Source organism: Orycteropus afer, unplaced genomic scaffold, assembly GCF_000298275.1.
Source record: "Orycteropus afer afer isolate SDZICR_OR568_19922 unplaced genomic scaffold, OryAfe1.0 scaffold00084, whole genome shotgun sequence".
Lineage (NCBI taxonomy): Eukaryota > Metazoa > Chordata > Mammalia > Tubulidentata > Orycteropodidae > Orycteropus > Orycteropus afer.
The window spans coordinates 7,166,825-7,181,755 of NW_006921671.1; the positions used below are offsets into that span (position 1 = coordinate 7,166,825).

At 42.6% G+C, this 14,931-nt stretch overlaps 1 protein-coding gene across 1 annotated transcript in view; it reads right to left on the minus strand.

The window, feature by feature from the left end:
• The window catches only part of LY75 (lymphocyte antigen 75), a 166,984-nt gene extending 152,641 nt beyond the window's left edge, over positions 1-14,343 (minus strand). The window contains exons 1-2 of the mRNA XM_007941830.1: positions 14,250-14,343; positions 7,946-8,317 (exon numbers count right to left, since the gene is read on the minus strand). Coding sequence (XP_007940021.1) covers positions 7,946-8,317; positions 14,250-14,343 — 466 coding nt within the window. The remainder of the gene's footprint in view (positions 1-7,945; positions 8,318-14,249) is intronic.
• Between the last annotated feature and the right edge of the window lie 588 nt (positions 14,344-14,931).

The following is a 14,931-nucleotide window of genomic DNA, read 5'->3' on the forward strand; positions in this document are numbered from 1 at the left end:
ATTGTCTTTAACTTCAAGTTGAATTTGCATATGAGCAGTTGATGGTCTGTTCCACAATCAGCTCCTGGCCTGGTTTTGGCTGAGGATATTGAGCTTTTCCACCGCCTCTTGCCACAGATGTAGTCAATCTGATTCCTGTGTGTTCCATCTGGTGAAGTACACGTGTACAGCCTCTGTTTGTGTTGTTGAAAAAAGGTGTTTGCATTGAACAAGTCGTTGGTCTTGCAAAATTCTACCATACGAGTTCCAGCATGATTTCTGTCACCAAGGCCAAATTTTCCAACTACCGGTGATTCTTCTTGGTTTCCATCTTTTGCATTCCAGTCGCCAGTGATAATTAACACATCCTGATTGCATGTTTGGTCAATTTCGGACTGTAGAAGCTGATAAAATTCTTCAATTTCATCATGTGTGGCTTTGGTGGTTGGGGCATCAATTTGAATAACAGTCAATATAACAGGTCTTCCTTGTAGGCGTATGGATATTATCCTATCATGACAGCATTGTACTTCAGGACAGATCTTGAAACATGCTTTGTGAGGATGAATGCCACGCCATTCCTTTTCAAACTGTCATTTAGCTCAAGAAAATGGCTCTCACACAGTTGTAGGTAGAGGCTTGCAAGTCCCAAGCCTGTGTGTCAAATATCAAGCTGGAGGCTTCTCCTAATTCACACAGCTACAGGGGCTGACAAACCCAAGATTGGCAGTTACTATAGCAGGCTGCTAGCATTGAAGGCTGATGAACCCAAGATCCACAGGTAAGATGGCAGGCTGTTGGTTTGCAGGCTGTGAAGGCAGCAATCCCAAGATCAGTAGGCAATAGGGCAGGCCACTGGTTCAAGTCCAGATGATGATGAGCCAGATCTAGGATCCTGAGCAAAAACCCAGAGACCTTTCCCAAAGCTTTTCCATATATTTTAGAAGCAGGTCACATCCTCAAAGGAAACTCCCTTTCAGTTGATTGGCTGCTCATAGCAGATCTCATCATGGAGGTGACTACAGTTTATTAGAGCTCATCACGGGGGATAACTACATTATAACTGCTAAACCACTTAGAATCATGGTCTAGCCAAGTTGACACACAACCTGAACTATCACAGTCCCTGAGCACAATGACTCCTGTACTCCTTGTGGAACCATAAGTTTTTTTTCCTAAAACTTTTCATTTCTGTAATACATTTTTTCATTTATTCCTTACGATAAACTGTGAGGTCAGTAGTATAAGCATTATACTTGTTTGTGAAATCTCCATTCTACAGAGAAGTTAAATAAAAATTCATTAATTCAGCTCTAAGTGACAGGGATGAACACTGGCTGATTAGACCATTGGACACACAAAAACAATTTGTGACATCAGTCGTTACCTTCTCAGGCTTCAAGTCACGTTTCATAGTTCAAAGCTGGGCTTCAATTAAAACCTCTCCTACACACAATATACTTTGAAGAATGATAAACCTGCAACACCCACAAAAACAGCAACTAAATTATGCTAACTACCCACTAAGAGTTGTATTCCCATACATTCTTTCACTGTTGCTGAATCCCTAAAATTCTAAGGTTCTTTAGCAAGATAAGACTTTCCTGAGAAGAATCTTCTCTGTGCCAATTTATGGTGATAGCAGCCTTAAAATCCACAGTTTATGCAACAAGTATGCCTGTTTTTTTGTGAGGTAAATCACTTATGTGGAAAACTAGCAAATGAATTTTCTTTGATAACGTGAGACAAAATAGCTTCAGTGATTAATAAAGAGGGAGGTCTGGTGGCATAGTGCCTAAGGCATTTGACTGGTTAAAGAAGGCTGACTGGTCAAACCCCCTAGCCACTCCTTGGAAGGGTGATTGGGCAATTTACTTCCTTGGAAACCCAAGGAGGGGTCGCTATGAGTCGGGACTGACTTGTCGGAAGTGGGTTTAGTTTTTGAGTTGAAGGCTTCTAAGAGTTGTCCAAAAGTCCAGATAGTTCTACACCATCTCTCCACTAAAAGTCTGTCTCCTGTGTATAGTTCACCAAATACCCAAAATGTGAAGAATATTAAACAGTTGCCATCAAGTGGATTACAATCATAGCAGCCTCATATGTGTCAGAGGAGAACTCTGCTTCATGGGGTTTTCAATGGCTGATTTTTCAGAAGTAGATCTCCAGGCCTTTCTTCCAAGGAACTCTTGGTGAACTTGAACTCCCAATCTTTAAGCTAGCAGTCAAGTGCTAAACTATTTACACCACCCAGGGATTCCTGAAGAGTGCTATTATTGAGGGTGCCATTGAGTCAGGTCTGATTCATTGACCCAATGGAGAACGGAATGAAACACTGCCAGGTCCTGCACTATCCTCACAATCATTGCTATGTTTGAGCCCATTGTTGAAGCATGGTGTCAATTCATCTCATTGAGAGTCTTCCTCTTTTTTGCTGAACCTCCACTTTACCAAGCATGATGGCCTTCTCCAGGGATTGGTCTCACTCAATAACATAACCAAACTATTTGAAACAAAGTCTTACCATATTCACTTCTAAAGAGTATTTTGAACCCATTACTGTAAAAAGACAAAGAAGGGTTTGCTTGAGAAAGGGAACTGACTTTGTAGATTACTAGGGTGGGGAGGGAAGAAGAGAGATTGATTTCAGGCTAGTTGGGGGACACACGCTGACTTGGGTAAAGGGAGGGATGGAATAGAAAGAGTCTGTAACCACCATGACAGCATTAGGAAAAGGGAGGACACCGAATTGTGCATATAACATATAGATGACATATGCTAATACCAACCAGTATATCCATAATACTGCATTACAATTAACACCTAACACCAGGCTACAGATAAACACATAAACATCTGAGAAGATCAGGTGGGGGTCAGTGAACAGGAGTATATTCTAGACCAAGGACAGATTCAGCTGAGGCTAATCTTGCACAGATACCAGTGATACAAAATACCCGTAATCCTTACAGAAACAACAGAAGACAGACATAGAGTAATACCTCACAGACAGCCAGACAGTGTAGAAGAGAGATCCAACAGATCTACCGACTCAGGACCATAGTGTTGGGAGACACCAGACTCAACTGACACAACAAGATACATAAAAGTCTTATTCCTCATCCTACATTGGTAGCAGAATTTTGAGTAGCAAAATTAGTAGCAACCAGGGTCTTAAAAGCTTTCAAGCAACCATCTAAGTTGTGGCTAATGGTCTCCTATCATCGGAAGCAAAGAAGAGGGCAGAAAAACAAGGGCATTTGGAAGCAATCAGCCCTAGGACATGATGGCCCTCGAGACCAGAAGAACTAGATGATGCCCGGTTACCAATGTCAACCTCTCAGGAAAGGATCAAATCTGGAGATCCTGAGTAGAGTGGGAGGAAAAATGTGGAACAAAATCCAAAAACACAATAATGACCAGAATTACTGGTTGGATGGAATCTGGTGAGACCTCCATACTATGGCCGTGGGATACATTCCAGGCCTGGAATAAAACTCACTCCCAGGGGCTGGCTCTCAGATAGTAAACAAGATGTACATGCAGACCACTGAACCCAGGGTGAGGCACCCACATACTCTGTGGAAATGCATCCCTTGGAGCAGTTGACCATAGGGCACCAGAGAAGCAACAACAACAAAAAGTAAAGAACATTTTGGCTGTGCTTTCATGACAAATTTGTTCATTCTCTGGCATTCCATGTTTTGTTAGGTGCAATCAAGTCAGCTCTGACTCATAGCAACTCTATGAGAATGAAACACTTCCCTGTCCTGCATCATCCTCACAATCCTTGCCTTGTTTGAGCCCATCATTGCAGTCACTGTGTTCATCCATCTCATTGAGGGTATTCCCCCTTTTCTATCACCCACTACTTTACCAAGCATGATATCTGTGGTAGTTAAGGTTTTGTGTTAACTTGGCTGGGCAAGGTTTTAAGTGGCTAGGCAACTGGATGTGGCATCACCATAATAAAACTCCATGGTGGAATCTACTGGAGCAGCTGCATAGCTGTCTTAGGTATGTGGTCTTCTTCCAGTATATAAGGAGAAGTGTTGAGAAAATTCTGCAGCTTTTGGCAGGCTTAACTCCTGCAGGTAGCCGAGTCATTGTTTAACAGCTGGCCGTGTTATCTGCTCATCTTGGGACTCTTAATGGACTTGAATCTATGGACTGCCACATGGTTTGGTAATATTAGGACTGTGCCTTTTTACTTGTTGACCTTGGGTTTGTCAGCCTCAGCAGCCAGCAGCTGCCTGAGTGAAGAAAGCCTCCAGCTTCTGTGGGCCAGGAACAAGAGGCAGAGCTGAACCCCAAGGTTGAGGGCCTTTCACCCAGGTTCTAGAGCTTGGCACTTTGAACTTGGACTTCTCCCCTCCCAAACTCTAAGAGAACAAACTCTTGTTTGCTAAAGCCATCACATTTGTGGTATATTTTCTGTCAGAGAGGTACTAGGCAACCAAAACAATCTGGTACCGAGAGAATGGGGTGCTGCTTTGACAGATACCTAAAATGTGGAAACAGGAGTGGAGTGCATCCTTGACCCGAAATCCCTGCACTGAGACCCTAGCAGAGAGACAGCAGCAGTAGAGTTTACAAACCAGCATTAGATAGCAACAGGCTTATTAGCCTACTGAGAGCCATTGAGTAGGCAGCTTTCTGGTGGAGTGGGTTGCCTTTAGGCACTAATTGGAAGAAAAGACTGGCATGAGATGGAGTAGCAGGTTGGCCAGCCCATGGATCAAGAAAGATAAGTGTCTTTTGAGCAGGAAGATTCCTGGCGGAGGGTTGCCATCAGGCATTAACTGGCAGAAGCGGAGAGACCAAGGAAATGGGAAGCAGAGCTACCTCAGTCTCAAAGGGGGAGGGCCATGGCCTTTTGGGGTTGGAACCACCACATAGTGCTAGGTTTCAAAGAGTCAGACTTTCACCAACTTGGCTCTGGAGTGTGGGGCTACTTGGCTCTGGAGTGTGGGGCTACTTGTTCATGTGGCCAGTGGGATGGGGCTGTAGCTGCTGCCTAAAAGTGAGGGGGCAGGGCTGCCATGCCCAAGAGGTAGAGGAACAGGGCCTGCCAGGTGACTATGCCACCAGAGCTCTGTGCTAGTGAGGTCAAAATATCTTAATAATGTGTATCTGGGTGCTAGTCAAATGTCTTCACTTTATGTCAATAAAATTTATACAGCTTAAGTTTTTGCTGAGATGAGTAAGAGTCACACAGAGTGAGGATGGGGGCAATTATAAATAAATGTTATAAGTAGGAGCTCTGGTAGCATAGTGCCTAAGGCATCTGACTGCTAACCAGAAGGCTGGTGGTTCAAACCCACCAGCCACTCCTTGGAAGGAAGGCTGGGCAATCTACTTCAGTAGTGATACCGCCTCGGAAACCCAAGGAGGGGTCGCTATGAGTCGGGTCCAACTAGGAGGCACGTAACAAAAACAACATATTATAACTAGAAGGTTCTATGGTGAAAAAGCCAAGGTAGAAATAATGATGCTATGTTTGGGGAAAAAGAATTCTGGTGTTTAGCACTAGCTTTGTTATAGTTAGTTGGGCAATCTTAGACTTCACTTTGTTGGGACTCTGGTATCTTCTCTACACAGCTAGTAAAGAAGGGGAGGGGAAGAACACAAGAGCAGCCCCAGTAAAAGACCATAATCTAAGAAAGTGTGGGAAAACAAAGGAAGGGATATATGTATAGTTAAAAGTAGAACTGACAGGATTTAATATTTGATAAAATTTGAATGTCAGAAGAGGCAGAGGGAAACCCTGGGTTACTTGTAGATTTCTGACATGGACAGCTTGAATGGTTGCAGTCACCCAGAGAAGAACAGAGGAGGCAGGCATTGGCCCTGGCCTCTGTGCAAATTAAAATCTGAGATATGTGTTGACAGAACTATATATGACCTTTCTGAACTTATTGTTCTAACTATTGTATTTGGAAAGGTAAAGAAACACTTTATGCCAATGAACTGGTGGTGGTGGTGCTATTTAGCTGTCTCCAGAATGATGCCCTGGGAGGGTTCTCAAACTTTTTTGTACCGTTGATCACTTCGGCAGCCATGTGAAGCCCATGGACCCCACCTCAGAAGAGCATTATAAATGCGTAAAATAATACACATGATAATGAAAAGAAAACAGCCAGTTATATTGAAATGCAGACACTCTGGGGAGTGAGGGAGTTTTGAGAAGATTACAACTATGCCCTTCAAAAGAACTGGGGGACAAGAGATCGAAAGAGCCCTCCTAAGAAAATTCCCTTTCTGACCCCTGAACAACTCCAATGAAACAAGTTAAATTCAGTTCAAACGGCATTTTGTTCTCAGTTTGGTTCCATGTCTTCCCTTAATTAAAGAAAGACTTTTGTAGCACAAAATTTAAACTTGCCATTAAGTGGTATCCAAAAAGTAATTGATAAATTTAGGAGGAAGTTGACTAAGGAGACAGAATTGTTCAACTTCTCAAGGGTGGAGAATTGAAGAAAAAGAAACCCCATCTCTAATATTTCCCCATAACAGTAGAATCTGACATTCTCATTAGTAGCTGTATCTTCTCTGGGAACTGGAAAGAAGTTCCCACCAAGAGGACAACTCATGCAGATAACAGGAAAGATGGGAGAAAAGCTATCATCTTGAGTCTGAGGTCAAATTTAGCTTGAAGACACCTTAAAGGAAAAGGAAAATCTGTAGACTATGTAAATTTTTAAAGAAGGGCAAGGGTGAGATAATAAATACTTAAGATAAAAAATAATATTTATATGCATCAACATTTGATGTAATTGAGAGTAACACACTGAAAAATATTTGGGTAATAGCTAATTATATTTAGTGGTTTACAAAAATCACTAATGAGAAATCTTACTCTTTTTAAACTTGGAAAGGTATTGTAAGCCAGTACTGATATGAAGAGCAATATTCATGATCAGTGCCCCCAAGGTGATATTCACATTTTATTTTGGATGCAATTAAGAAGATGTCTACTCTTAAAATGCTGAATCATAAGTAGAAACATCAAATTATGACAGCCATGCCAAAAATAAAAATAAGTATACTGACAGGCTATTAAATTTTTCTATATCAAAATCTGTACACAAGGATACATGTACACCAACATGCACTGCAGCATTATTTACAATAGCCAGGAGGTAGAAACAACCCAAGTGTCCATCAACAAATGAATAAACAAAATGTGGTGCAGCCATACTATGAGCTATAAAAAGAAATGAAGTTCTGACACATGCCATGATGTGGATCAACCTGCAGAGTGAAATATGTCAGATACAAAAGGACAAATACTATATGATCCTACTTATATGAAATATCTAGAACAATCAAATGCATAGAGACCAAAGTTTACCTGTGGTTATTGGGCGGGGGAGTTATTGCCTAAGGGGTACTGAATTTCTGTTTGGGATGATGGAAAATTATCGGAAATGGATAGTGGTAATGGTTGCATAACAAGGTGAATGTAATTAATGTCACTGAATTGTACACTGAAAGTGATTAAAATGGCAAGAGATTCCTTATATATATTTTAAAATAAATTTTTTTTAAAAAATGTATAGGCAAGGAAGAATACATTTCTTTTTCTTTTTTCTTAGAATAAGATCTACTCATTAGAGTACTTGACATTTATCCTGTACGGAGTTCCTGTTAGTCTAACATTTTCTTTCCTCTCAAGTTCAGGATGGAATCATAGGCAGTACACAGGCTTGGACATCATGTAGATTTCAAATCCCAAGTTTACCACAAAATGGCTGTGTGATCTCTGTCAAGGCACTTAACCTCTCCTACCCTCACCTGTAAAAAAAAAAAAGGGGTAATACCACCAACATCACAGGGATGTGGTAAGAATGTAGCTCAAAGTAACTGCACAGTGACTAGAACTGAATGTTAGCTCACTTCCTTTACTCAATTGTGCTTGCTCAATGCCACATTTAACAAGCACAGCAGCAAATGAGTCAATACTCACCGTGGTAAGGCTGGTCACAAAGGCTCTCCTCTCGGCCTCCTTTCATCCAGACATCAGATGAATTTGTACTTGCTATTGCATGTCCACCCTTCAGAGACAGCCTGTACTGTGCAGCACCATACAGAGAGTTGTGGTCACACTTCCACCATAGCATGGCACTGGAGTCACAGCTGAACATTCTCAAGGAATCCACGAGTTTGCTAATATCTAAGCCAAGGCACTTCTGGGATTGCAAATGAAAGAGCCGATGCTGGGACACCCATTTCCATAACATGTCCTCTGTTTCCTGACAGTCATTTGCTATAATCCAGTCATTCAGTGGCTTGATGCACTTGCCCGTATTTGCATTGACGATGGTGAATGGATCATTACCTGGGTGAAGTCAGTCAAGGAAGATATTTTAGGATTCTGAATTACTTGATCTATGTGCCTTGGTCCTTGCTTTTTAAGGAGACTGTGAGTGCCACTGACCTCTACCCTATATAAACTGCCATGTACAAAGGTAGGAGGATAGTGGTGTTGGACTGAGAACAGAGGCTCTGGAATTGGACTGCCTGGTTCAAATTCTACCTCTGCTACTTCTTAACCATGTGATCAGGCCAAGTTATTTAACCTCTCTGTGCCTCAGTTTTCCCATATGTAAAACAGGGAAAATAATCCTATGTACTTCATACAGTTGCTATGAAGATTAAATGAATTAATGTATATAAAGCACTTAAAACAGTATATGTATCTGTTATTGTAATTCCATGAAAGAAGCTCCTTAGTTTTCACATTCCTTCGACGAGTGGTCAACATTCAATGAAAAATATTCTGAGCCTTTTTGTGACCACAATTCTTACTTCCTCATACTTTAGCTACTATAGCAGGATAAAGTATGACATGATGAATGCATGTTTGATTCTCACTGTATATTCCCTGCCCCTACTTGAAGCATGTAGCCAGGCCTCTGTGATGTTCCTCTCCCTTAGGGGAATTAATGTAGCACGGTAGAAGGAGAATTTTCTTAAAGACCATTTCTTCCCCTCTCCTCCAAATGCTTCCCCCACCCCCCTGCCATTTCCTTGTCCCAGACCTTCTGTGGGAGTCTGAGTTCATTGTGGTAACTGAGAGGAGAAGGAAGCCATCTGTAGAGCAGAAGTAGTAAAGGGGTAATAGGGATGAGAGGAAATGGAGGCCTGGGTTCTGAGAGTAGAAAAGACCCATTGCCAGCTCCACTGAAACGCTTCCAGAAAGGTGACAGGATCTAGGGAGGAGAGTCGGTGGCGGGTGGTGGGCGGGGGGGTGGTTCACTGTGTAGATCACCTAGGGAGATGGGATCCTGAGCTCCAGGGATCACCTGGGCCACTGGATTCAAGAGCCCAGGGAGTTACTCTTTTCCATTTACTACACATCTTTTACTTCTGAAATATCCATGAACTTAGCAACCTCTTAAGAGCTCTGAAAGACTATAGAAAATAACCAGTGGAAGTGGAAGACCAAAGGGAGGGACCTCCCTAAATGTTTTACTGAAAACCTGACATCTCTCCATGAGCTGAGGAAGATTCCAGTGATGACAGAAAGTGAAGTTCTATAAACTTGGTGGACTGAGAAATTAGACTCAGATATAGTTTGGTTTCATAAAAATAAAGCAATGCATTGTTGTGTTCCACACCTGGATTTCTGTAGCAAGATTACAACTGTTATAACAGACTCTTGTTGTTAGTTGCCAGTCAAATTGATTCTGATTCAAGGCAAGCCCAGGTGTGCAGAAAGAACTGCTCCAGAGGGCTTTTAAGACTCTGATCTTTCAGAAGAAGGTCATCAGGACTGTTTTTTGAGGGTGGGTTCAAACCACCAATCTTTTGGCCAATAGTCAAGGACTTACCAGTTTACAGCCTGTGACTCCTTACAACGGATTACAATAGAACAATTTGGTCAGTTCTTCTATAAAATAAATAAATAAAATAATAAAATAATTATAGCACAGAGTATCATTTTGAGGAGAGTGAAGCTAGAATATTTTAGACTAGCTTAAACAATCATTGTCAATGAACCAACAAGTTAAGCAGAAAGACCTGTAACAATTTGGTCCCAAAAAGGCTCTGTCATTTGATGCAAGTTTCACAATCACTGGTTTTACCAACAGTGAATGTCTTTCAAGTTATAGTTCATGGGCTTTCAGAGTTAAAAATTGTCAAATCGGGAAATGATGACTTGAGGGGAATTTCATTATGTAAATAGTAAGGGTAAAATTAAATCCAGTTGCAGTTTGGACTCTGGATGCAAATTTTTTCTGTTTTACACAATAGCCACAACAATGACAGAAACAATAAGAACAACAACAACAAAAATCCCTTAAATCTTAATGTTATTTCTGCTTTTAAATCTGTATTTTAAAATAACACATAGGGTTGCAGCTAGGTATGTTTGCCATAGTTGCTTCCATCCCTTACTCATTCCACTTTGACATCATTTCTGCCATTCCCTGTGAGATGAAGGAATGGGAAGCTGATCAACAGAAAAATTGTGTTGTCTTACAAGATTACCACTCACACTTTCTCTAACAGCCTTCTCTTACCTATTCAATAGCAGTTCAGGTCTTTAGTCTACCTCTCTTCCAAACTATTTTCTCATACTTCTCCAAAATAAATCTTGTGTTTCAAAGTATCAGGAATTACAACAGAAAAAAAAAAAGTCTTTTCCTACAACACAGGTGGCCACCACCTTGCAGAAACCTTCCCCTCTCTTGCCCTGTAGTTTCACTGGTCTACTTCTCTGTGTCACTTTGCTCTATGTCCCTTAGCCCCTAACAGGTGAACTGGGCAAGTAGCAGTTTTACATTCCATTGTAGTATGGAGTTCTAGAGTTTTCAGGTTCCCTTTTGCGGAATCTAGTAGATCAGGTACAGTTCTTAGTATAGTGGAAAAAGCAGGGAAATAAGGAGTTAGAGGCCCTAGAGTGAAGAACAACATCTGCTACCAGTTAGCTAGGAGATCTTGGAAGGTCACTAACCTCCCAGGGCCTTCGTTTCTTCAAATGTCAGATGAAAGCAGTGCAACAGAAGATATCTAAAGCTATTTCTAGTGCTAACATCCTATGCTCCCCTAAGATAACAGCTTCCCTAGCCTTGAAAGGCTACTAGTCTTTGCTGTGTTCATTGCACATTGCTCTTGAACAGATGCCTACAACCTTGTTATGTTATGCTAATGTCATTTCAGGCCATACTAATCTTATTTGTATGGCCATAAGAATTGGGTGATGGGACTGCTTTATAAATATTCTTTGTAACATAGAAAAAAATTACCTTTTCCCATTTACTACAGGTTTTACTTCTGGCACACCCAGAACTTAAAACCTCTTATGAACTCTGCTAGACTACAGGAAAAGTGTGGAATAACCCTAAGAAGCAATTATTAAATTGTAAAATCTCTGAATGTATTTAAACCAAGTAAGCAAAATCAATGTTTAACACCGATACTGGTCACTTAACATGAGCCTTAACTATTGATAGGATTTAAGGAAACTTGTTATCAGCCTTCTGATGTAATGGATAAGCATTGACACATAATGCTAGGGAAAGCATTGTTCTCTTTCACGATGTTTTCCCATTTCCTATTTCACTCTTAGCAGGAGCTGAGTCTTGTGATCCTTTTGGGCTGATAGGTGGAAGAGTGGGAAGAAGGACTGAGGAAGTATGAAATTAACTCCTTATCCAGAAAATCTGCTGTATTATATACACAATATTTCAGAGATGTATTACACCTGGAAGAGGCAATTATACAGCAATTTATAAAACATTATTTATTGGTAGATTTATATTACATCTTGTTCATTTTATAGCCTCACATTGGTCCTAGATGGAACCTTAACTTTTACCTCCAAACCCAATATTGAGACAAAACTAAAAGGCAGAGGTTGATGAAAAGAAGCCTCATGGCTTCTAGCAGCACTTTTTATATGCTTCATTTCATATAAACACTCCAATGGTGTCTGAGGGAAAATGGCTAAATAGGGTTATAAATTGAATGTGAATATTTAGTATTTTCCCATCCATCTAAGGAAACTGTCCTCTCAATGCTTTCTTATTTTTTGATCACTAAGTAACTCGTTTCTGATAAGCTGTAAGCCAAAGAGTTTTGCACATTCCAAAGAGAAGCTGGATATTGACATTTTATAAACCACAGAAAAATGGAGACTAAAATGGCTTAGGAAGGTCAGAGAATGAAAATCGAGCATTTATAGTTCAGGAGAATGTCCACAGCTTACACTTCAAGCATTTTGTGGAATCTTTACTATGTGCAGAGTGGACGGGTACAGTAGGAGAGAATCAGAAATTGGGGTTTTCTAGTTGAAAAATAGGTCCTAAAGTAGCAGTTGGGTCTATGGCAGTCAAGTAGGAGTCAGAAAGTCATGGAATACAGATTGGGTGGTGTAGGCTGAAGAGTCTCCTCAGGAGTCCCCAAAGGAGTGGTTTACTTCAAACTGTTACCTCTCTAAGGAGGTAAAAAAGTAAACTAAGCAATTGGAATCTCCCCAAGGACGTGGAGGTTCTCCTTCAGCAACTGGGCAACAGAGCTCACTCACACAAGCCTAGCTGCTTACATGCGATCGCCAGCATCAGGAAGCTGACATACTGCCAAACAAGTGACCAAAATTGTTGGGATTTCAAAATCCTATTGCTTCCCCTAATAAGGCGACAAGTCTGGTTTTAGAGTGAGAGGAGGCTGACCAGAGCTGCTAAGGGTGAGGAAGGATACAGGAAAACAAATACCTGCAAGAACCTAATGTGGGGAGAATAGAGTTGCCCAGGTACTCTTTGCTTTGAGTGGGTGGAAAGGGCAAGGATTGTAGAGATCGCAAAAATAAAGAAAAGGTTAAATTCTGTGGGGAACACAACACAGAACTAAGTAAATGTAGAAGGAAACAGAGGGTAGTGATTGAAAGGTTAGTATATTTTTACTTAGTTGTTGTAGTGAAATTGCCTTGAGGGGTTTTTGGGCAGGTGGCATAGAATTCTCACAGTAATCAAGGACTGCATTATTAATATATTTTTAAAAAATAGTTCCCAACATAGAATAAGGAGATCTGGTTGGTGTAGTGCATCAGGCAATTGGCTGCTAACCAGAAGGTAGGGAGTTCAAACCCACCAGCTGCTCCATGGAAAGAAGATGAGGAAATATGCTGCTGGAAAGATTTACAGCCTTGGAAACCCACTGGGGGTTGCTATTACTCATGGACTGGATGGTAGTGGGGTTAACATAGAGTGTCTAAGAAGAATGAAGAAGTGAGAATCAAAGCAGTGTCCCTTAGAGGGTCCCTGAAGTAGATAGGGTGGTGCTGCTCACACTCTGAGAAATCTTTTCACTCTCTTAAGAAAATCTACATCGAATCATAACTTAGAGTAGCTTCAGTGAAAGTAGGAGCCACAAACAATTTAACTGCATGTTTCAAAAATTCCCTTGCCCGTATTTCACTTCCTCATACAGAGAGAAAGAACAGAAGTAGTTCATAGGGACACCCCATTCATCCCATTATTCAGCCTTACCAAGAAACAAAGTCCTCAGCACACCTTTTTTCAAGGCAAAAAGAAAGTAAAAGTAAACTCCCAATTGCTGCCAAGGGGGGATGGTGGAGCTGCCACTACGTTGAGCATCAAACAAGAGTGTCTGCCTCTGCGATGACAGGCAGGAGGTCCCAGGCAAGGAACTGGCGCTTCAGCCTGAGGGCCTCAACTTCAAGTGGTCGTTTGGAACTCCTAAACCAGTTATCAGGAAAGTTCGCTCCTCCAGGTTATGCTCATAGACATATTCGGAGAAGATGGCTTAACCTGACCTCCTTCATAAAGTGCACGCTGGGTGCCGAGAGCAGGGAATCATTACTCATCCTTGGTGCTGTGACTGGAAGTACCTATGACACAGGGGCGAAGGAGGGGAGAAAATGGACGGGGTCGAGGCATAAGGAATAATGAGGAGCCCCACGCTCCAGGGAAACAATACTTAGAGGAGAGACGACGAGGAGGGGCAAGGTGGCATCTCAGAAAAGACTGTGAGCTTCCTTTACGGTGAACGCTCGGTCCCTCCAGCACCAGAAAGGCCCCCCCTACCACGCTCTTCTCCAGAGCCCCAAGGGCAGTGGAGCGCCATCTCCGCCAGCTCTCCCCTTCGATTCACTTTCGGACTCCAGACCCCCTAGAAAAGCAGACAGGGTGACCTAACCCGTGACAGCAACCAAGACCCAGGCCTCAGACGGGAAGTCGGCGGCGCTGGGAGAGTTGAGGCCAGCGCCAAGAGCCAGGAGGTTGGGCTGACACGCCCGCAGTTACCTGTGGTGCCAGAGGGCTCCGGACGCCCGGAGCACCAGAGGAGCAGCACGAGAAACCCCACCGGGTAGCGGGGAGTCACCCAACGGGTTCTCATTCTGAAACCGGTCTAAGCGGTTTGACCCCGTCCCCGGGCGCACGCAGCACCCAAAAGCCTCGGGTGAGTCTAGCCAGCGCGCCAGTGCCTTTACCAGCGCCTCCTGGGGCGCCCTAACCACGCCCTCACTTAACTAGGCCAATGAGATCAGTGTCTCCTTGGAGCCGGGCGGTGAAGGTGGGGAGGAGACGGGTAGGGGGAGACCCACACCAAAGGAGTTCTGAGCACCTGCAGGGCACGGAAGTTGGGGCGGAGGCGGGAAGTGCGCGCGAAGGCTGAGCGCAGGGCACCGTGCAAGCTCCCGAACTCAAGCATCCTGACCAAGGCCTCTTCCTCAGCAAGGTTTGGGAGCCGTAGCACTTGGTGGGACTTAACATCGCCCTGGAGGATGAGTTCAGTCAGTTTAAGATCTTGAACCCTGCAAGGCAGTCCAGTTCCAAGACAGTGGAATAGTTACTGCATTCCACGGCTGCATTGGAAAAGCAACAATATCCTCGTCTCCCGGATTGTTGTTAGGTGCAGAAGAGTAGGTTTCCACTCTTAGCATCCTATGTCCAATATAACGCAACTTCTGGCGGGTCCTGCACC